Source organism: Rhopilema esculentum, unplaced genomic scaffold, assembly GCF_057945365.1.
Source record: "Rhopilema esculentum isolate cy_ngs unplaced genomic scaffold, ASM5794536v1 HiC_scaffold_37, whole genome shotgun sequence".
In the NCBI taxonomy this organism is placed as follows: domain Eukaryota; kingdom Metazoa; phylum Cnidaria; class Scyphozoa; order Rhizostomeae; family Rhizostomatidae; genus Rhopilema; species Rhopilema esculentum.
Genome location: NW_028300848.1, coordinates 887,418 through 910,129, shown reverse-complemented (window position 1 = coordinate 910,129; position 22,712 = coordinate 887,418). Strand labels below are relative to the sequence as shown.

The following is a 22,712-nucleotide window of genomic DNA, read 5'->3' as shown; positions in this document are numbered from 1 at the left end:
ATCCAAGTCAGTATGTGTGGCATCCAAGCCATGTACACTGCGGCCACAAACGTATGCCAAAATAGTAGGCCATGTACACTGCGGTAGGCCAAAATGGTACCTCACAATAACCAAGGGCGTCAGACCAATTTCAAAACAGAATTATGAGGTAAGGGATTTGGAGACGATAGTTTATGGAAGGGACATCTATTTCCCATCATAATAACATTCGGTTAAAAGACAATTTGAAGATTGGTTTACTACTTTGGGGAAAAAACTTAGCGAAAATTTGAAGCACTGTTTCAAAATAATTCTTTTTTGTGTCGCTTTTTTGTAGACAAATGCAAAATTTTTTGTTGAAATTTTAAGTTTTTTTGAAGATAAAATTATTTCTGGGAAGTTTAGTTGTGCAGCATCTTTATTTTCAATCTTTCAATGTTGATACAAGGTGAGTCACTCGGCATTTGACTTTAAAACCTCTTTTATTTCTAGTTCTGATTTGATCATCATCTAAGTACACAACAAGAAAATATTAATCTGAAATATTTTTCCTTTATTGTGCCTTTGAAATGAATAAAGAGAAATTTCTATACCCAAACCATGTATATTATTAAGTAGGCCAACATTTTTGTCACTAAACAACAGTTTAAGAAAATTTTAACGTGAAGTCAAAATAAATAACTTAAGCCTAATATCCCAGCTTAATGGATTTTCCCAGCAATATATTTATAGTGAGAACAAAGGTGCACGTATTCAGGTTAAAGTTAACAATGAGTTATCTTATGTTTCTTTAACAACATTATAAAAATAAACAATTGTTGAGTCATATTCCCCTTAAAAATCAATGCATGTAGCATTGGTGACAGTAGCGTTGGTATCCTTTAGCTAATTTTGAATAACTTTGTCTGTTTTTGCCTGCTTTTTATGATTAAACAGCAGCAAGGGCAAATTGTATTCAGTCAAGTTGGTATCTCCAAAGTAGTTGAAAATCTTCAAAAACTGCATCAAATAAGACTGAATAAAAAAGCAAGAAATTTGTTGCCGTAAAGTTTATGCATGGCTGTTTGGCGGCAAATATTTGGCCTACTTGAATTTTTAGATGAAAGGTGAACAGTAATTCAATATGGCAAAAGATGGCTGATGCATTACACGACCCCTTGTCTATGAAAAGTTGGCCTATCAATGAAATCTGCTAGAGACGACTCTCTAGTGCTCTCCTGCTTCCCAGTGTCCATAAGGCGACTGTTGTCTTCTTGTTGTATAAACAAGATATATGGATTGCATGCAAGATTGGGCCTAGCCTTAATTGTTGTTGGAAGTTGTAAAAGCAGAATAACTGATATTATTTTTCTTCTTATAAGGAAAATCCTTTTCGAAAAATTAATACCGTTTGAGGGCTATGATATTAATACCGTTTGAAATTAAAATTGTTCGTGTCTAATAACTTCGCAAAGTAGTCGCAATTGCTTTGCGATTTGATATAAACGTTGCTCTGTGTACAACCGAAATTTAATTCGACAACGCCATACAGCTTAAGAACATCAAACATTATCATCGATGGTTAAAGAAAACAGCACTAGTCTTCGCTGATATACTGCAATAACTAAAAAATACCACAACAAGACTAATAACCTCTCGAAAAACTTACTCTTAAGTTTTCCCTCTTCATATGTCACATCTTCGAAGATCTTCTCTGCTAAGAGAGATTCCTTCGCAATTTTTTTATCCAAGTCTTCATTTTCTTTAACGAGAATCTCATTTCTTTTCTCTCCAACAGTCTCGACAACTAAGATGGGGAATTTGGGCTTTCCAACCTTTTCTGCATCAGCTGGAACATGAAAATAGAAAACCTTAACACCTTTTCTTTGTTTAACAAAAATAAAGAGCTCCATCATTTAAGAGAAGGGAGACATAGAACGATACAGCTCAGAAGAAAGTATCCCTTAGAATAAAGGAGGCAGTTAGTTTACATCTGAACCGGCGAATCGGTGTGTTGAGTAAGGCAGGGAAAGCTCGTGATTTTCAATCTTTAGGCAGAGCACCTTTAAAATGATGTTGTATATTCTAGAGGGCTGTCTACATTAATAAGGGGTAGCTAGTGTAACAGTTGAACGGACAAGAGAAAGAGAGCTCGAATACATAGGTACGAGATATAAAGCACTAACTCTGGCTGGATCTCTGTCTCGTTCGTCCCTCTAATAGCACAGGTGCAAAATCCTAAAAAAAGATAATCAATAATGTTGTAGAAAATATGTTCATATTCATCATAATTTAAAAACAATTACAACTAAAGGCATGACAATGTAACGGAAAAAGAAGATACATTTAATAAGCTTTGATTTTAGTTAAGATTAGAAAACGAACTCCATCTCCCTACTCCTTCTTTGCCAGAAGGAGTTCGTCTTCTCTCTTTGACTCCATTGGTGACTTTTCTACAAGCACGTGGTACTTATTGGATAATTATACCGGCCATGTGCTTGCACTCTTTGATTGGCCTATTTCGATCTACAACTGGGTACATATTTTCCAGCTTTTCGAACTTTTCGACCCTGATTCTGACGTTTTATACTCTGAGTAGCGTCAGACGGAACAGCTTTTAGTATTTTGAAAAATGTCTGCTTGTTTCAAAGCAAAAGCCAATGCTTCCGTGTAACAAAACAACCAAAGAAAAACCTGGGAAACCCTCTTTGGGATCCAGCAAATAGAACTTACGGATATATTTGAATCTGTAAATTTTTCAGAAGCAGATAGGACTCCCATCACAACGTAACACACGATTACGCTAACAAATCAGCAACTTTTTGAATCTGGTCTCGAAAGTGGAAATTTTGCTACGGATTCCTAGACGTAGGAACCGGAGGGGGGATATGGGGTACGTCACGTTACCTACTTTGCCACCTACTTTTCAGTAACAAGAACATAGGTTTAGTACCTATTTGCAGCGCAAGGTGGTACTTTCCGCATCTATGAACGGATTAGATAAAGAGTGAACCAGTCGCTCGAATACGGATATTTTCTCTAATTGGATGATATAATACCAGCATGTGTGTTTGATGCTGTAGCTCTGAATGCATTCACAAAATGAAAACTACTGTGAATCCAAATGCGTACGCTGACCAGTACCGATCAAACAAGCACAAAATGCGAGTTAACGCAGGACAGTGGGACAGATCTTACCTTGAATCCTTTGTAAGAAGGTACGAGGAGATAGGATTTCTGATGCATGTCTAAATAAGAAAAACAACGAAAGTTAGGTAACTAAAATATTCAATATACAGTTGTCTTGAAGCAGGTCAAATTTGAAGAATAAAGAAGTCAGATTTCACCACAAAAAGGTAACATAGCGCGGGTCCATTTCAACAATTCTCCGATTTATTAACTCAAATGAAGTAAATACTTGAAGAATGGAAGAATGGAGAGCATCAAGGTCAAATTCAGGGTTTTCAAAGAAAATAAAATATGTCGCCTAGGCTACGTTTTCATATCGATTCGTTTAATAAGGATGTTTCGTGCTAATGTTAGTCCGAATTGGAAGGCTGCAAAAACAATGCGACACAAACTGTAATTGCTAACATTTGGAAAATGATACGTTTTCGACGTTGACATTGGATATCTGGCTTTTTATTCTGATTCATTTCTTATTGCTCCATTTCCAAAATGCGTTTACCAAAACGGTTTCAATTTCACATCAAAAGCAGTAGCACCGGCGCAGGTAGGAGGGTCTGATGTTGCAAGAGAGCCATCGAAAAAGGACTGTCATTTGTCATATGCCTGTCAGTTGTGCGTGTCATCTATGTTTAGCCCCGTCCACGCGGTGACGGATATTTTTGAAAATGCTAATATTTTTATCCGTTTTCACCTTCCGTCCACACGTAGCCAGCGTTTTCAGCCACCGAAAACGCAACTTTTTGAAAACGCTGTCCAGAGTGGAAACTTTTGAAAACGCCGTTTTCATGCTCACGTGTGGGCGGCGAAAACGGAGCTTTTCGAAAACGCTGACGTCACACGCACATACACAAACAATTTTCGGGCAAGATCCCGAGCGAAGTAATTGTTCTGTTGTTATCTTTGTTGTCAAGTCTGATAGCTTGCTTGCAGAAAAAAAATACCTTCATTAATCTTCGAAATATATAATCATTTATTATGAATTTTCTAATTATAAATGGCTTTCAGTAACCTCGTCATCTGTCCAAACAAGTCTTCTAGTCTTCACTATTTTCTGAAGGTTCTTTGCTATGCCATTTTTGTTTTTGAGATGTTGAAAATTATTATTTCTGTGTAGAAATAGAAAACAAAGCAAAGAAGATTTGGCGCCAAGTAATTTGCGCATGCTCATAGCCGAATTTCAATCCATTTTATTTGGCTTTGTGTCTCCGTGGGGACGGAAATATATTTGAAAACCCTCATAGTGTTGACGCAGATTTATTTTAAAAGGAATAAAACAATAAATGCTTTTTCAAAAATATCTTGCACCGTGTGGATGGGGGTTCAGTCTCCAAAGTCCCCCTACACCAAATGCCATATCATTTTAAATCAACTGAGTACCGAAGTGATGACATCACAAAAATATATATCTACAATTTTTGAGTTTGATCCCATAACCTCAATGAGCATCGTGAAGTATCTCTAAATATGCAAAACCAGTAGAATGTGTTGCAGATTAGCTGAGATAATGCCACATAAGCACAGGCTCTACATCAAACCTCTGTAATTTGGTCTCGATTCATAACTTTATGGACCAGGCCAAAATAACAGCAATCTGTCATCAAACTTGAAATCTTTCATTTGCCATATCTTGCCCAATTTTAAACATATCTATCAGATTTTGCATATTGGGAAGTATTTTAAGACATTCTTTCAGAATGTGTGGGCAAATTTTAGAAATTCTAAAAAAGATTTTTGATGACGTCACACTTCGGTACTCTACTTCAACTACGATGGGCTGCCTGCTTGTCAAAATTTCAGTTTCTTTCGAAGTTTGATACGGAGGAGTCTTTCTGGACTACTTACCAATATTTTAGAGAATCAATTCAAGAAGAGTTTCTTAATTTTGTGAAAATTATTATAACCGCCAGAATTTTTCTCTAACAGTTCGGTATATACGCAAAACAAAATGAGTGCACATCAACCTGAGAGGCATTAACGATGCGAATAAAAAATATATGAATTTAAGCGCTTTTCTTGCTTTCGAAAACAATGCATGTTTAAACTTTCCCTTTCGCTAAATCGATATCTCACTTTCTTAGAATTCCTTCTACGACCTGGCTTAAAAGCTAACACCAACCATTAAAAGTATCAAACGAGCGAGTTGCGATTGTTATCGATATTGGTAGACAGGGACAGAAATTACTTGCGGCTGGGAGAAGTACAATCACTGCCAAAATTACTTGGAACATCGAACACTTTGCGCGGTGCTTTTCTATTTCCCTACCACTTCCGCCCCCCTTTCCCCCAAAAACAATGTTGAAAGTAAAGAGAAATATCAAACAAGCCACAAGAAAAAGCATACTCCATAACCCCTTTCAATTTTCTATAATAAATCAACATCGTTCCTAGTTGGCTGAATTTGCCTTTGAAAACCTACGTTAGTGGTCCAAGACTTTTGGCAGTGATTGTAGTTGAGGTCAAAGACTATATCAATATCATATAAATTGGGAATAAAACCAAATCAAGATATTTTGTTCTAAATCAAGAGGATTCGAATCCCGCCACAGCCAAAAGGACACGTGCTATATCGATTCAATCAAGGGCCACGTTTAGAAATTTCTCCAGACTCGATAGAAAACTTATTGTACTCTAGAATTCTGATCCTTATAGTCAAAAAGTAAAACTTTGAAGCATTTTTTTAAAACGAGACGTTAAATTGAATAGAGTTCTAAAGTAATGACGTCACAAAAATCTATTTTTAGAATTTTTGAATTTGGTTCCCATAGCCTGAAAGAGCGTCATGAAATACCTCTAAATGTGCATAACCAGTCAAATGTGTTACGAACTGGCTGAGATATGGCCACATGTGTATTAGCTCTTTCCCCATCAAACCTCTGTATTTTGGTCTCTGTTCATAACTTTATGACCAGAGCCAAAATAACAGTGATTCGTTAGCAAACTTCAAATCTTTCATTGGCATTATCTCAACTGATTTTGGACATATTTGACTAATTTTGCATACCTGGAATTATTTCATGGTGATCTTTTATGTTATGTGGTTAAAATTCAAAAATTCTAAAAATAGGTTTTTGGTGACGTCACACTTTGGAACTCTATTTGTGTACTCCAAATCCTTTAATAATTCCAATCCTCCAAGCAAATTCCATTTCAATCTCTCTTTTTACACTTCCCTATCTTGTGGGAAATCTTTCCACTTGTCTCATCACCACCACAGTATCAAATATCTTTCTCCGACAACTCAAAGCAAACATCTTTGCTTATTAGCTATACAATATTCTGATAAACATAGATATATCCAGCCCTCTTCTCAAACAACTGCCAATCATTCTTATAAAACATTATGTACTCTCAACTTTCTACTATCAGTTTCGCCACATTCGATTCTTGTCCTTGGTATTACGTTAAAAAAGCAAAGTTTTTCAAAACGACAAGTTATTATTGGAGTACCCCCTACTGGAGGAGATGGGGCAAGAGTCCCTCCCCAGTGATGCAGATATGTATCTTCCTTCTAAGCTTATTACACTCATTTTTTTATAAGAAACAAAGGTCGATGTTGAGTACTCCAGTTTCTTAATGTTCTGGAAATTTTAATACTCATTGTTTCTTAAGGGTTTCTTAATTATGATGTCATGAATGATGTTATGAAATGTTCGTGATCCTTTTTATCACGTCAAGAGATTCGCTTCCGTTCTCATGCTGTATTGAGGTGGGAAGTATATTTTTATCCCTTGTGTCTTAAGTTCTAGGCCAACAGGGCAATCTTGTTCTTGGATTTTACAAAATTTCGTTGTTCTCAGTTTTTTCACGATTAAATAGTTTTTTTAATTTTTTTGCTTCAAGTACTGAAGTTTCTTAATTTTTTGTAACTGTCCAGTACTCGTTTCTTATAGACAGTTTCTTATAAAAAAATGAGTGTAGTTTAGAATTTCTGTAAATGAATTAAAAAATCAAAAGTTAGTCCCTTTTATAAAACCAATTGAACAATTTTGTGGGTTGGTTGAGCGAATGACAAATAAATGTTGACAAATTATATCCTTCTTTGATCCACCTTTCCTTTGAAGATGAAGGCGGAAATGAAAGATCTATTTGTATCAGGCACAGGGTTATGTACAGCAATTTTGTACAAACACGTGAACATTTTAGGGCTTCTAGCATCCCTTTTTTTGGCATACTCAATTAGAGCTTATCTCATGTTTTGCAATGTACCAAACTTCCAATGATATATTTATACAAAAAGTGTTAAACAATCATAAAGTATCTAACAAAACCACACACACAAGATAAGAGAGCCTTGTGTGCAGAGGTGGCGCCAGAAATCTTCCGACAGGGGGGCTAAAATGACTAAAATAAGAAGTTTTCGTACGTTATTTCGTCAAATTTGCTCCGACAATAACCTAAAATTTCCTCCGATAAGGGGGCTAGATGCTTCCGACGGAGGGGCTGTAGCCCCCCTAGCCCCCTGGCGCCACCACTGCTTGTGTGCATCTACTGGCAGATCGTTGCTGATGCTAGAAACTAACAGAATAAAACCCTATTAAAACTTCGATTAAAACCCTACTGACACATTCATCATAAAACTTCTTATCAATTCTTAGCGTAGATTTTTATTGTATGTATAAGGTAGGTTCTCATAAATGTTTTCAATTCTGTGCAGCGATACATCTGCTTTGATACTGTATATTTCCATGCAGTCATTGATCTAAAGTTAAGATTCAATTCACTGGAATTTGAAAAGCTACATTTTCCCCACGCTCTGGACAAATACGTCATACCAAATGTTTTGTTTATAGTTCTGATCTCTACTGAGAAGAGAGCCTGCCTTTGCCTGCCTCGCCTGTGGTTAACATACGTTGTCAAGGCGATTACCATCATGCGCCGTTCATGCGAAGCAGTGTCAAATGGGGATGACCCTTCCGGTATCAGTGACGTCATATCGTCCGAAACCCCAGAAGTAAACATGGTCGCCTTGTTGAACGAAAGTACCACATAGTTTAAGCTAAGCAACAACAATGTATGTTTTACAAATTATTTTATAACATCGAATTATTCCAGCTGTAGCATCTTTATTGGAGATCCATTGATGTTGACAACAGAGATTAGAAAGAACGGAGACCAAACAATAGAGTAGGGGAGAACAAAAGGGCAGGCTAGACAATAGAACTTAGGACGAGGCGGAGCATGCCCAGATTGCTCAGGAGAGGGAAATAGCTGAACGAATAAATCCGCGACAGTGTGTACTAGATACCTGCAAATGAAAACAGCGTAGCGGGAAAAGATCTGTATGCAGAGATGAATTTAAGAAGAAGGCAAGGCAATAGCAGGCAGCCTCCACCAGCACCTCGCAAACAGAGGTTACGAAAAGATATAAAGCCAAGTGGAAAAGTGAAGCGAAAATTAGATTTTGATGAAAAACAAGCAGAATGTGGAAAAGCTACTAAGAGAAATCATCAGGCTATTGAGCGAACTGAAACCGAGAAACAAGACATAGACGACGAGGGAAAATCGAAAAAAAGTAAACAAAACATTAATAATTTGAATGAAAAGGACTGCGATTTTGTTAGGGAGTCAGAGGATCAAAATTCACCCGACAAGAAGAAATCAGCTGATCAAGGTTGATGTGACTTCCTAGAAGGTGAAGTTCAAGTTCTTGCCATGGCAAGTATCAATTTTCTGTGCAGTCTTCTGTACTGCACCATAACAAATGAATTTATAATAGGCAAATGAGACTTGTAATATGAATACAGCATTATTAAGAATAAAGATTCAGAAGTCTGGACTGAATTCGTAGCAAAACAAACATTTTACTCCGTGACGTTTGTTAATAGTTCGAGTGTTGTTAAGAAGCAGGTAGATAAGCAGGTAGAAAGTCTTCACAACAAAGGCTCTACGTTGATCCTTTGCGCGAAACGTATAGCTGGCAGGTGTTCAGCAAGACGGCTTCAAGGTACGAAATTCTTGGTATTATAACTAAGTCTACTAACAAAGCAGGCCTACTACTTCTACTACATGAATTATATCACATTCATCTGACATGATGACGTATCTGGTAGATAAATGAATATACCTATAGTCCGTTCAATTTTTAACAGTTACCCACCCCTTGCTATAGCTACAGTAAATGACTCCACTATGAAGCTCCAATAAACACTACTCCATGTCCACTGTACATCATGTCACAGTTAGTAAGCTTCAGATTTAAAAAACTACTAACTTTCGAAAGCAATGCAATCAACAAGTTTTCTATGCAACCTGCCTACAGAACGGTTTACTTCAGAATTAATTTCATTAAGCAAACTTTAGATGTTAGAGAGTAACTTTGCCGTATAATGTAAAATGTGACATTCTTGCTGAATTTTAAAACTATTATTTATTTCCCGGATTCGCTTTCATTAACCTGCAGACCCACCCACAAAACATCCCACCTCCAAGAGATGTAATAGCTCAGGTAAACTGACATCGTTTCTTCTTATTTTAATTACCCATGCAATGAAACCTCTTGCTCCAGTACGCTCAAAGGCTTTTGGGTCAATTGATAATCCAAATCTTTACTTAACCCAAGCATTGCGCATCAATCATAACTCAAAATCTTCACCAAAATTGAAAAGGCTTAGAAAGTTCCTTCCAATATTTTTCCTCAACACAACCAAGACCCCAAGAGTTCACTAGATACCTCTTGACTTACCAATTTTAAAAAAAATATCTTCCAATCAAGACAAAGGTAAAACTGGCCTTATCCCTCTTGCTGCTACCTTCATTTTACGGAACAAGGAAATACTAACAGCACATTGAAGTACATAAATATGTCGAAAAAGATGATGGAGTTCTAAACAGTATGGGATTGGTTATTTTAATAAACTTTACACCTTCTTTTAGCACGGTAGCAATACGAAAACAACACAGATGTTCCATACCCGAACTAACCATAAAGATTACACAGGCCCTTCTCAAACGCTTTGATTTCAGTGTCCTGGTACCTTGTACTTTGCACTGAGTAATAAGGCAAGTAAAGGCAAGTACTACGAAAATAAGCCAACTCCTGGTCAACGATTTTAAAAACAACTACAATGATGCCCAAAACAGATGAGAGCTTTCAACGAACAGTTAAACCAAATGTAAAGGCATAGCTGTCCTTATCCCCCTCCCCCCCCCCGAGTTTAATGTTTGATGAGACTGCTACTGCATAAGAAGGGAAGCAAACACTGCCCCATCACAGCATTGACTAATGGTGAGGGGGGGGGGGTGATAAGCAACTTCGTTTGTTGTGAATATCTCTGCATTATTGGCAAGTATTGTACTTTCAAAAATCATTCGATTAGTATTTATTCAATCAGTTTTAGCAAATTAGATCTTAAGGCAAAGCTATGTCTAATAGTAGTTGTGACGTTAAAGGGCTCCTTCGTCTCCCAAGGCAGGTGAAAAATCTTTTTTTAAAAGGTCAAAAATTACTGCTCCATCGTTACGTTTCTATAGCAACAAAAAACAGCGAATTGTTTGACACGTTGTAAAAGGGTAGCAGAAGGACATCGTTTCCAAGCAAATTTATCTCAAATTATTTCCAGCTTGCACCCTGTTTCTTTAAAGACATGAATAATAAATATATCTTGGCTTTACAAGGCATAATCTTAATTAGTTAGACTTCTCGGTAGCTTTAGAATCACTAGCCTTCTTGATTCAAGGAAGAGAGGACCCCTAATCCATGACCCAAGGTGGAAAACAAATCAAAGAAAGTTCCTGTAGATTTTCAAACCGCAACCACTAAGCGTTCCTTTAGATTTGGAAAACGTCTTGATACGATCCGTAATTAACATTTTGTTGTAAAATTTTTTAGGGCCTAAACTATTTGTAAATACTATCAATGTTGAATATTAAACTGCATCTTTATAAGCAAATGATCTGGAATTATCTGAAGTCTTGCCTCTGAAGAAATAGGTCAGGTGTATGAAAAGCTTTGTTGATGAGAACGAAAACGTTTTTGATATTCCCGATACCTTGGATTTGCTTATAAAATGCAGTATTGCATGTTATCATAATTGAATGTTCTTGAATGCAATAACTTATATTACAGTGTCAATGGATCATAAATTAAATAATTATCGCATCCACGTGTGTTTTATTTATGGACATACACTATAATATGGTTTACTAAGGGAGCAGAGAAGCTACTCTAAAACGTCTTTGAAGGAGGCCTGAAACAAAATTCGCAGTTATTTTGAGTTTCTAAACTACTAGAATCCCTGCAAAAAATAATTGAGACTTTAAGAAAAGTTGATGTTTCAAGAAAAGTTTCATAAAAAAGTTATCTTTCCTTCCAAAAACAAATTTTCCCCTTCCCCCGATCCAATATTGAATGCATGTTTTTTAAGCACAATGGTACAACTCATTATCCAACCTTGATTGGGGGGAAATAGGGGGTTCGAATTGACAGGGGCAACGTAAAGTGAGAAATTTGAAAAACTGCATTTTGTCTCCACAAATTTGTTTATAATTGTAGTGCTCAAGTTGCTAGAAACAATATAAATGTAACTTACACAAAAAGAATTATAATTTTGCTCCAAAACGGAGCAGAATTATAATCTTAATGTCCCACCAAATCTAATTCTCATTGATCCTGCACGGTGTTTAAAAATACATACTACGACACTGGGACCTATTACAATTTACCACTGTTGTACCAGCATCAAACGTTGCTTGGAGATTTGTGGCTGAGTTAAAGTGGCTACTATAAAAAGTTTACGTGTTGCTGGTTTACTATCATTGAGGCTCTCTGAACAACCCCGATATTTTGGAAGATAGATGGAGCTGAAAGGTTGATAGATGTCACCCCAAATGTTGCAAAAGCATTTCATATCCTAAATATATTCCTTTCCATGCTCTCTTTTTAAAGCCAATTCGAAATGCATGCAGTCTTTTTGCACTTAGGTCCATAGTTGATTCACTAGGCTGTTGTCACGAGTCTCTAGCTTTTCTCATTCACTAATTTGATCCAGCAGCTTTTAATGTACTATCTCAAAATCCCTTAAGTTCTACATGTTAAAAAGACAATTCTACGAGTCCCGAATTTTAAGACCGAAGATTTTGAACAACTTTATGTAAATTATTTATAGAAAGAATCAAAGTTGGCATAATACTTTGAGGGTACGAATATGCTGCTGGCGTTTCAAAAGAGGTAGCCAATACTTAAAATCTACTATCTTGGGAAAAAACGTAAAATATCTTATCAATATTCTTCGTATTAAATTGGCTGATTCTGTCAATCACTGATAGAGGCTATGTGGCCACGAGGTCACGAACAAAAATTTTCATTTTCTGATAACATTATTCACTTGACGTAAGACTAATCTACATATTAGACTAGAGTAATAAGGAGGCAAAATGAGCAAAGGGTTTTCGAAGGACATGAACGGTTTCCCCCAATCAATCACAACAAAAACAACGACCTTGTTCTCCATCTTGTTATTTCCCTGTTTTTAGCAGCTCGTGCAAGAAGCTGTAGTAGCCTATCAAGTTATTTCTTCAAATCCTCGAAACGTAAATCATTTCTCGAAATCCTTGCTCGGCAGTACATTTATTGAAATCATTCACGCCGAAGATATATTTCTTCAAGCAATAACACATCGTTTGCTTGAAGTAAAAGTCATGAAAATTTACTGACTTTCACAATAAATCTATTTCCTACCTGTGAATTAGTAGAAAATTTCGAAATAACTCATAGGAATTCCTGAAGACTGTAGACTATTTTGTGCACGACTTCGTAATCAATTCGCAGCTAGGGTGTACGACAACCGGGTACATAATACACTCACAACAGCATTGACAATACAAGCAGGTTCCCGGAATTCGATTAAATGTAAAGACGCTGTTGATATTTTCCAAACACAGTTGTTTATATCCACAAGCTTCCAATGAGTTTGGATATATTTAAGATTAAACTCTGAATTCATGGCAGATAAAAAGGGTACACGGGGGCAGAAGGCATGCCGATCAAATAAATGAATTCGGCACTAGAAAGGGCGACTCGATTATGTTGCAGCCGGGGGTTGCATAATGACATTATAGAAGATAGGGTTGTATTGTTTTTTCAACAGTAGATGTGAGCTTCCGAAGACTACAAAAGCAGCCACTTGTTTTCCCTACTCTGCAAAAACTTGTCGATTAATTTAATATCCCTACGTAATAAAGGTTGTAAAGGCAATCATTTTCATAACTTTTTGCTAATTTGTTTCAACATAAATTTTTAATGTATAAACTTCATACTGCCTTTGAGCATATTTTGTTCAACAAAAGTGACAAATTTCAGACTTTAAAGCTTTCTTAGGATAATCCTTCACAGTAAAAAGTGAACACACAGCGTTTTCGGGAGAATCAAACGTGTCTTTTTAATTTGTGTTCTTCAACAAAACAATTTCATTGGTAAAATGATTAGCGGTGATTGGCTGACTGATTCATTGATTTGGGTGATCAAACGATGAATAAAATGATAGCAACGATGATTGCAGTTATGATGATGGTGATGATCTATATGTTATATTGCGATGATTGATGATGATGACTAATTATGATTAATCAAGAAGGTGAGGATAATGACTGAGAATTTTTTGATCACGATTCCACTGATAAACCACTACTAAACTGGTATCCATTAAAAATTACTGTAACTTTGGTGAGTCACAACGCAGCAGATAAAGTTGTGTATCGGTACTTACCCGTCCTGCCATGCAATCCTTCTTTCTCGGCAGCAGTCTAAAATAAAAATGGAGGTGCTTTTAATGAGGAAGTCAAGAAATGGGACAAGAAATGGAAAGTCTTTTTAATGCAAATCCATCTTCTATCAGCATACATTGTCGTACTGCATCTCCAAAGAGTCACTGGGAGATCGTTTACATAAATCTGAAAAGGAGTGGACCAAGACATGAGCCTTGAGGTACACCACAATCAAACCTTTGTGAGTGAGAGGATACGCCTTTAACCTTGCAAGATAGACGTCTGTTTTCTGGATGGGTTTAATTTGCCCGCCTAGATGGAAAATTTTCCCTATCCAATCACAATCAAATCAAGTCACTATCAGGATGAGTTGAAATATAAACTATCCTATTTAAGCGGGATAATTTCCCATATAATCAAGTCTGCCTTCTATTCGCGACAATTTTTGGTGTCAATTTTACTTAGAAAGTCCCCTATCCAATCACAATCAAATCAAGTCACTATCAGGATGACTTGAAATATAAATTATCCTATTTAAAGGGGATAATTTCCCATATAATCAAGTCTGCCTTCTATTCGCGACAATTTTTGGTGTCAATTTTACTTAGAAAGTCCGTTCTATTTTGGAAAAATCAATTGTAACGAAAAGCAAAATGAGATAAACATCTCTGATGGAAAGTCGAGTGAAATAAAATTTCATATTTTCTAATGTCGCGTTAACAGTGTATTGCTGATATAGTTACTTTGAGGCAAAAAAATTTAAGAGTTTTTGTGCCTAACTGCTCGAAGTACCTCATGTTCTTTCGTGAGTTCACCGTCACCATCTTTCTGTGCAAGTTTAGTTTCCTTCGGTGCTTGCTGTTTTTTGTCATGATCAAACTTTAATTTCTTCATTTTCTGTTCACCTTGAAGGAAATGGTTTTTCATCAGTGGGATTAGCAATAAAATTGAGATATCCTAAGAGGAACTTTGGAAAAAAATTAACCTTTGCATCTTGATTAAAAATTTCAGCCTTTTTCTTCTTTCCTTCCAATTCTCTCCCTACAAACTATCTCTTGTGCTTATCTCTTGTCTATAAAAAATGATTAACATAATCCTGAATGACGTTTTTCAAGCAATTGCTTGCAATCCGATTTATAACTCTTGATAAGGATTCATCGATGTAAATTTTGTTTTCTTTGGTTTCAAAGAATGTAAAAAGATCTATAGATACCTTTCCGTAAATGTTTCTTTAGTCTTTTATGTTGACTTTTACTTTTGCTCTGTGAAAAGTAATCACAATCTCAATCAATTCGTTTCATAACATTTGAGAATTCGTTTACCACCAACTGGGAAAATTTAGATCAATCCCCATGATAAACTGTGTTTTTTAATTTACTTACACATAGTTGAAAAGAGATAACGGTCGTCCGATTCGTAACTGTGCTTTGTCAATGTATAAATAATAATTTGGTCAGAATCATATCTGGTTGATACTTGTAATCAGTACGTGGAAAGGGCTTTAATTGAACGTGTAAATTGTGGCTTTGGTAAAGATAAAACTGTGAAATTCAAAACAATTCATCATTTCGAGCAAAGATGACATAGCTATTCGATAAGGACTGGCATTTCTGAATAAATTTGGAGTACATCTTATAAAAAAACTCGTCCTTTTTCAAATTAAAACGGACATAGGGGATAGGGGATAATTTCAGGACAATATAGAGAGCGGAAATATCTAAACTCATAACTGAAACCATCTTTGTAGTCTAGGCCTAGTTGGAATGTAAAAGACATTTTACAGCTGAATGATATCACTTTAGCTGCACCTACAGCGTCAGAACGGAAGCGAATCTCTTAATGTGAAAAAAGGTCACGAACATTTCATAACATCATTCATATGAAATCATAATTAAGAAACTCTTAAGAAACAATTAGTATTGAAATTTCCAGAACATTAAGAAACTGGAGTACTTAACATCGACCTTTGTTTCTTATAAAAAAAATGAGTGTATATAGGAAAAATCATCCCACCTACAAGCCCGTGAGCTGAGAGGTGAGATCCTACTCTTCTATAGAATCCTTTGTGGTTTTCTTCTTGCGTTTAAATGGAAAACAAGCCAGCTCGGTTAAGTGAGATCCCACTGCATAAAAGGTGGATCTCACTGAGGTGGGATGAATCTTTCCATATAAACGAAGGAAAGTGGGATGAAGCTAGAAGATGGGATGAAATGTTCATATCACGCGATAAAATTTCGTCCAAGGTGTCAGCACACAGGCTAGAACGTGGGATGATTTCCTCCATATACAGCTAGAAGGTGGGATAGAATTTGCATGTAAACATTCGATGATTTCATCCCACCTGCCAGATTATGGGCTGAAAGGTGGTCCAAAATTGCTCCTATAAACAGGCCCTAAGTAGATTCTAGTGTGCGCTTTTCAAACCAAGTATCATTACAGTACTCTCGAGCTTTTAGACATTGATACACTGGCCACACATCTAACGAAGCAGTATGGGCAAAGGCTGGACAGAGGCCGGAACTTTAAAGTACATAAAGACAAGGCAACTTAGATTCCTAGGTCATATTGTCAGAGAAAAGAAGTAAGAGGAATTCATATTAACTGCATACACCAACGTCGAAAGAGCGAGAGGACGTCAAAGAACCACCTTCACAGCCTGCATGGCGGCGGAAATCACCAACAGGAGTGTCCCCGAACTATTCAAATTAACAAAAAATAGAACGGAGTGCCGCAACCGTGTAGCCACCTAGGTCAAATAAAGACACGGCAAGAAGATACTGGCAACTGTTAAACCACAAAAAATTCAAAAAAACATTCTGCCACTCCAAGCCTTATTTTCGAGAAAGAAATTATTTCCTATCAAGCCTGAATTTAACTTCGTAGCTACTAAACGCTTATATTTTTAAAATTAAGGGATCAAGATATTTGAACTCATTTTTGATGGGTATTGCTTTATACGGATTGTTGGAGAACAGCTTTATTCAACCAAATATGTTAAACACGAAGTACTTTCAAATCTTGCAAAATCTGTAAAAATAATATCATATGGCTATGTTTTGTTGGTAGAATAGCAAAAGACAAACAAAGAACAAAGATGAAGTGCGAGAACCAGTGTAGTCCGACCTGTCAATTAACAGTCAGCTTTAAGAATACAACCTGCCTGTTTACTAGAGTAAACACACGTTCATGGCTTTACAACAAATACACCCAGACAAAACAGCTTCACACTAGTGCTCAATCATTGACCAAACTTTTCAAACATAGCCTGAGCTAGCATTTGAATAAAACAAAAACAAAATAAAAATCGATAGTTGCATGTCTTGGCTTCGAAAGGTTATACCGACTATTAAACATAACTTTTCAAAATTTTAGAAAATTATAAACCAGTGAATACAAATCAACATAAAAGATCAATGCATAAACTCACATTTACATTTTTAGTAATGATCACATCGTCTTTTCCTTCCTTCTCATTTGTGTTTGTCTCGTCCGATAACACATTTCCACAGACTTGGAATGCTTTTTTCTGCTTTAACTTGATCTTCTTTCGTTTCTTTTTTATTATCCGCATCTCATTTCTAGTAATATCTTCCTTCATCAAAAGTGCTTCCTGAAAGTAGTAATGAGTCATGATTGGTTACGATAGACGTTTAAAGCATCTGCTTGTCCACTTAGTGGCTCGTTAATGCGCATGGAACAACCTAATATTTGCAGCCAATAAACTAGCCACAGTGATCTTGGACTTGAGTGCAGGAAACCGGCATAGACAGGAAATTCACAGAACGAAAACAAAACACCACCCATGATAATGATGATTGGCGATGACTGACGATGATTGACAATGACATATGATGATGATTGACATTGATCAAAGATGACTGACGATGGTCGAAGATGATTGACGATGATTGATGATTGACGATGATTGAAAATGACTGACGATGACGGGCGATGATTGACGATGAATTATGATGATTGACGATGATTGATGATGACTGACGATGATGATCACAGATAATTGACAATGATCGACGACGACTTATGATGTCTGAAGATGATTAACGATGACTGAAGATGATCGAAGATGATTGACCATGATCAAAGATGATTGATTGACGATGACTTATGATGATGATTGAAGATGATTGACAGTGACTGACGATGACGGGCGATGATTGACGATGAATTATGATGATTGACGATGATTGATGATGACTAACGATGATGATCACAGATAATTGACAATGATCGACGACGACTTATGATGTCTGAAGATGATTAACGATGACTGACGATGATCGAAGATGATTGACCATGATCAAAGATGATTGATTGACTATGACTTATGATGATGATTGAAGATGATTGACAGTGACTGACGATGATCAAAGATGATTGACGAAGACTGACGATGATCAAATATGATAATTATGATGTTTGGTGACTGATCGATTTCGAAGACTGATGCCAATGATGACCTTTCTTGGAATCAACAAAACAAGAAGAGTTGTGGGACGGGGAGGGGAAGGGCATGATGATGACCGTTCTTACATGAACTCAACAAAACAAGCAGATCTGTGTGAGGGGGCACTGGTTGGCGCTGATCACTCTCAGAATTGACCTTTTAAACTGGGGTGTATCGACAGGGGACTTCACTAAATCATTATTATAACAAACTGGATAATCATGAATAGATTAAGCCAGCGCTATAAATGATTGAAGTCAAAATAACAAAAAAACAAATCAACATTCACCATAAAAACAAACAAGAACTGCAAAATTACCTTTGATTCGGCCAATTTGCGTTTCTTTTCAGGTGGGTCTAGAGGCTTCCCCTTTCTTTTCTTGCTCGTTTTTTTCTCTTCCATTTCTTTGAATTTCTGCATTGCATATAAAATAGCACGCTCTTCTCTAGAAAGCACCCGTTTATTTGTTATTTCATCGTTCCCAGTCCCCTCTGACGAAAGACTTTCTTTTGGAGAAGCAGCAAACTCCTCCGCATCCTCAGAGATCTCTTCTACGCTCTCTTCCTCTTCTTTTTCATCGTCATAATCTTCCTCCTCCTCTTCAGAATCTTCGCATTTCTCCGTTTGATTATTAAACATTTCGTCCTTTTGAAAGTCATCAAAATTTCGCTCCTCTTCAAGCTTTGATTTTGGCGATTTCTGACCATTAATGAGCTCATCACTAATCATAGATTCCTTTCCTGAATTATTTTCAATTACAGACTTTTGCCTAGTGTTTCTGTTGTTATGTTCATCATAAATGGCGTTACTGAAGTTTTTTTCTTCGAAACTACTCCCCCTTTCTTGTTTTGTGTCTGTTTCCATACATGGCAGATCAGTAGCAACATATTTTCCGTCATTTGTTAAATCTGCTTTAGTCTCTACAAAACCGTTCAGCGGGTCATGAACAACCGATATTTTTCGTGTCCCGTCAATATTTGCGTCAACCATATCAAATGCATTCCGTGTATCGTGTCTTTCCTTTTTATCGACATTTGTCGAAGTATCGCTTTTACGAGATCTGCTCTCGATAATTAATAGCTCGTCTCGATCATTATCACGAATATTCGGCGCTAACTTCGCCGAAATTAATTTTCGATCCATATCAACACCACTGTAAGTATCTTCTTTAGCTCCCCGTTTGGCTTTATGGTCTTTAATGGGTGTCAATGTTGATGATATTCGGCTGACTCCGTTCCTTAAAGAGGTTTCACTGCCGTAACTCGTAATCTCGTCTTTCACCTTGGAAGCGTGCCTTCTATCAAAGTCTAATTTGCAAGGGGTAGTGGGTTTTTTCTCAGCAACAATGCTGCTTCCTACATTAAAGACTTTTTCAAATAGGTTGTGAGTAGGATGGTAATTATCGACCCTGGGCCCGTTACAATTGTCAGAATGCCTTTCTCCAATGTGGTCATGAAAATTATCCGTCATACGATCATTCCGTGCCACCTGTTGGGGAATGAAGCGCGTATCATTAATTGTCACATTCTTTTCAGCTGAGGGAGGCTTGCAAATTACAGAACGACGTATTGCTCCTCCACAATGATGAGATGGAATAGACTGAGCAGGCTGTTCCACGTTGGGCATCAGCTGAGCTCTGAGGCTTTCGAAATCCTTGGAGAACGGCATATGAAACTTAGTTTTATCAGAAGCCCTGGCATTTTCAAGCAAGAATCTATGTGCGAATTCACGATGTATTTTCTCCTTTGTCGAAGGACCAAGACGGGAGTCATTTACTGGATGCACCTGTATACCGTTAGAATGGCGATCTGATATGACGTCAGGCTGATTTGCGACATTCTGGCTCCTACACCGCATTTCCTCTATGACAGATACACGATCTGGAGAGTCTAATGGTCGGATTTCTTTGCAATCAAAATAGCTTGGCGATAATTTCATTGGGGAGTGGTTACTTTCTGCGATAACTTTATGAGGCGTTCTATTGATATTTGAAATTGGAGAATATTTAACAGGCTTTGGGCTTTCTCTTCTAAATGGTGAATAACTGCCCCGATTTTCATAAAAGGGGGAATCGAAAGGGAACATAGGGCTGTAATGCAGATGTGCAGGAGAAAATTGGCTCAACTTTGAATCCATATAATTACTGGATTCCGTTGGTGACGGGGGTGTTGTTGCATACTTCTCGTACGACGTTTCCTCAATAAACTGCGGAGAATAGAACCTTGGGCTAACGTGGTGTCCAGCATGGTGGCTATGAGCAGTCGAACTGACTAACAAGGGATCTCCAATCATAAATTTTGATCGCCTATCTTCCTTGCCACGAAGTAAGCTTTCATAGTGTCCCTGCCGGTAAAATGGAGAGTGGAAGGGGGAGATATGTTCCAGGTGAGATGTAGTGTCAAAAACAGGGAGGCTGGTTGGCCGAGACAAGTGATTATAGGGGTGGTGCTGTGGATAACTTCCAAGACCGCCTTTGCCAGTGTAGCTAGGAATGTCTCGTTCCATCTGTAAGGATTACTTCAGTTTGCTTCAATAACCTCTGCTTGCCAGCAGCTCATTTTGCAAATCTAATACTGCCCGCGAAAACTGACAGCAAATGTATTAACAGCCTGCAAAAAGATGATGGTTAAGATTGAAAAAGGAGGATAAAAACCTTGAGTGTACTAGAAAAATTATCACTTGAATGAGAGAAAGGAAATTTAGTTAATCTAATACAAGAATAAACTTTACAAATCTAATACTAATACAAAAATAAATTCGTAAGAAAAAACTTAAAATTAAATTTCTGTGGAACATCTTTCAGTAAACAGAACTTTCGGGAGAAAATTAGATAATTCAAGTAAAGAATTTCTGTTAAGGAATCGTTTCAAACTTTGCTTTTTTCATACATTGTTTGGCATAAACAATTAAATATCAGCGACTATAAACTTGCACGCTACTAAATTATTGCAAATAAACATTATTGGTAAAATAATATCCATAAAATCAGTAAAGTCACCAACAATTTTAAACAAAACATAGACAAAATGTAACGCCCTGTGACCAACTTGTTTGCATTTTTTATAAAGAAGAGTTTATAACAAAATAGCCTTATGACAAATGCACATAAAAACACTGAGAAGTCTTTGCATTGTTAGCCTATCAAGCTTTTAAGTCTCTTATGAACATTTAAAATTTGCCAGGTGTTAGTCTGAAAAAATCAATGGAGGAGGGTGTTGAGTAAAGGCAGCATACAAAACCTTGTAAATATGAATTGAAAAATGGAATGTTCTGACGACTTCCTCTCAGTCAAACTAAATCAAATCTTTAAACTTTTCACCTACATAGTTATGATACCTCAATTTATATTTTCTTCAACCTCTTTCATTTTCCTATTGATACAAATGATGTAGAATTATAATGCCATATATTTTGATTGCTCAATATAATGATTTTTTTAATATTTCTGTCTTAAATTGTTTTTAACTCAAAGAAAACAACTTCTCAAGAATAATTCACTGTCATTTAAAAAGATCTATGATTGCTAATATCTTTAAAATGGTATATCTTTCACCATTTACTAAAACAATTTTTTCAGAAAATGACAAAAATTTGCTAAACACTTTACAACTTTTAACAATTTTTTATTCAAAACACCAAAAGCAAAGTTTCACATTAACATACTTTTTTCTTAGAATATAAGCAAATATAGGTAACTTTATGAAACTTAATTCTGTAAGCATATTTTTGAGAAAGTGTATGAACACCTTTTTGTCACATGTGAATTACTTTTCTATCAAATAGAGCAACCAACAATAAAACCACCTGCACAAAAGATCAACAAAACCAACTGTAAGGATGTTTTCAAAAAACTTACTTGGGAAAAATCTGACAAAAAGCTGGAATTTAGCAAGTGATTTCTCAAAAGAACTGGTAGTTGCAAATAATTAACGCATTTAAGGGCTCACCTAACAGTGCTATCTAGTCACTTTATCGGCTGTTCATATTTCAAAAATTTTTTAAATATATATATATATATATATATATATATATATATATATAACAAGAAATAGAATATAGACTAGAAATGAGACATGTTCTCTGTTACTCCGAGTTTCGTGCTTGCGCACTCATCAGACAGACTATAATCTGTCTGCCTGATGAGTGTGCAAGCACGAAACTCGGAGTAACAGAGAACATGTCTCATTTCTAGTCTATATTCTATTTTTTATTAATCTATTGCTCTGTGCTTTTGCACATCGAGCACTGTCACGTCAGAATAGACAACGCAATCTTGAATATATATATATATATATATATATATATATATATATATATAATATATATATTTCAAAGATAGGTGTATATGGAGGTTTGTGGAAAGCACATAGAACTGTTATATCATGAGTAAACTTGCAA

General features: G+C 36.4%; 1 protein-coding gene across 2 annotated transcripts in view; it reads right to left on the bottom strand.

The window, feature by feature from the left end:
- The window catches only part of LOC135684718 (uncharacterized), a 33,849-nt gene that overhangs the window by 9,418 nt on the left and 1,719 nt on the right, over positions 1 to 22,712 (bottom strand). Inside the window, exons 2-9 of one of the 2 annotated variants that reach the window (XM_065200354.2) lie at positions 18,633 to 20,923; positions 17,276 to 17,458; positions 15,062 to 15,110; positions 14,641 to 14,753; positions 13,851 to 13,887; positions 3,157 to 3,206; positions 2,145 to 2,196; positions 1,628 to 1,807 (exon numbers count right to left, since the gene is read on the bottom strand). In XM_065200354.2, coding sequence (XP_065056426.2) covers positions 1,628 to 1,807; positions 2,145 to 2,196; positions 3,157 to 3,206; positions 13,851 to 13,887; positions 14,641 to 14,753; positions 15,062 to 15,110; positions 17,276 to 17,458; positions 18,633 to 20,819 — 2,851 coding nt within the window. In that variant the 5' untranslated portion in view covers positions 20,820 to 20,923. The remainder of the gene's footprint in view (positions 1 to 1,627; positions 1,808 to 2,144; positions 2,197 to 3,156; positions 3,207 to 13,850; positions 13,888 to 14,640; positions 14,754 to 15,061; positions 15,111 to 17,275; positions 17,459 to 18,632; positions 20,924 to 22,712) is intronic. The other variant, XM_065200355.2, reaches the window with a different exon arrangement.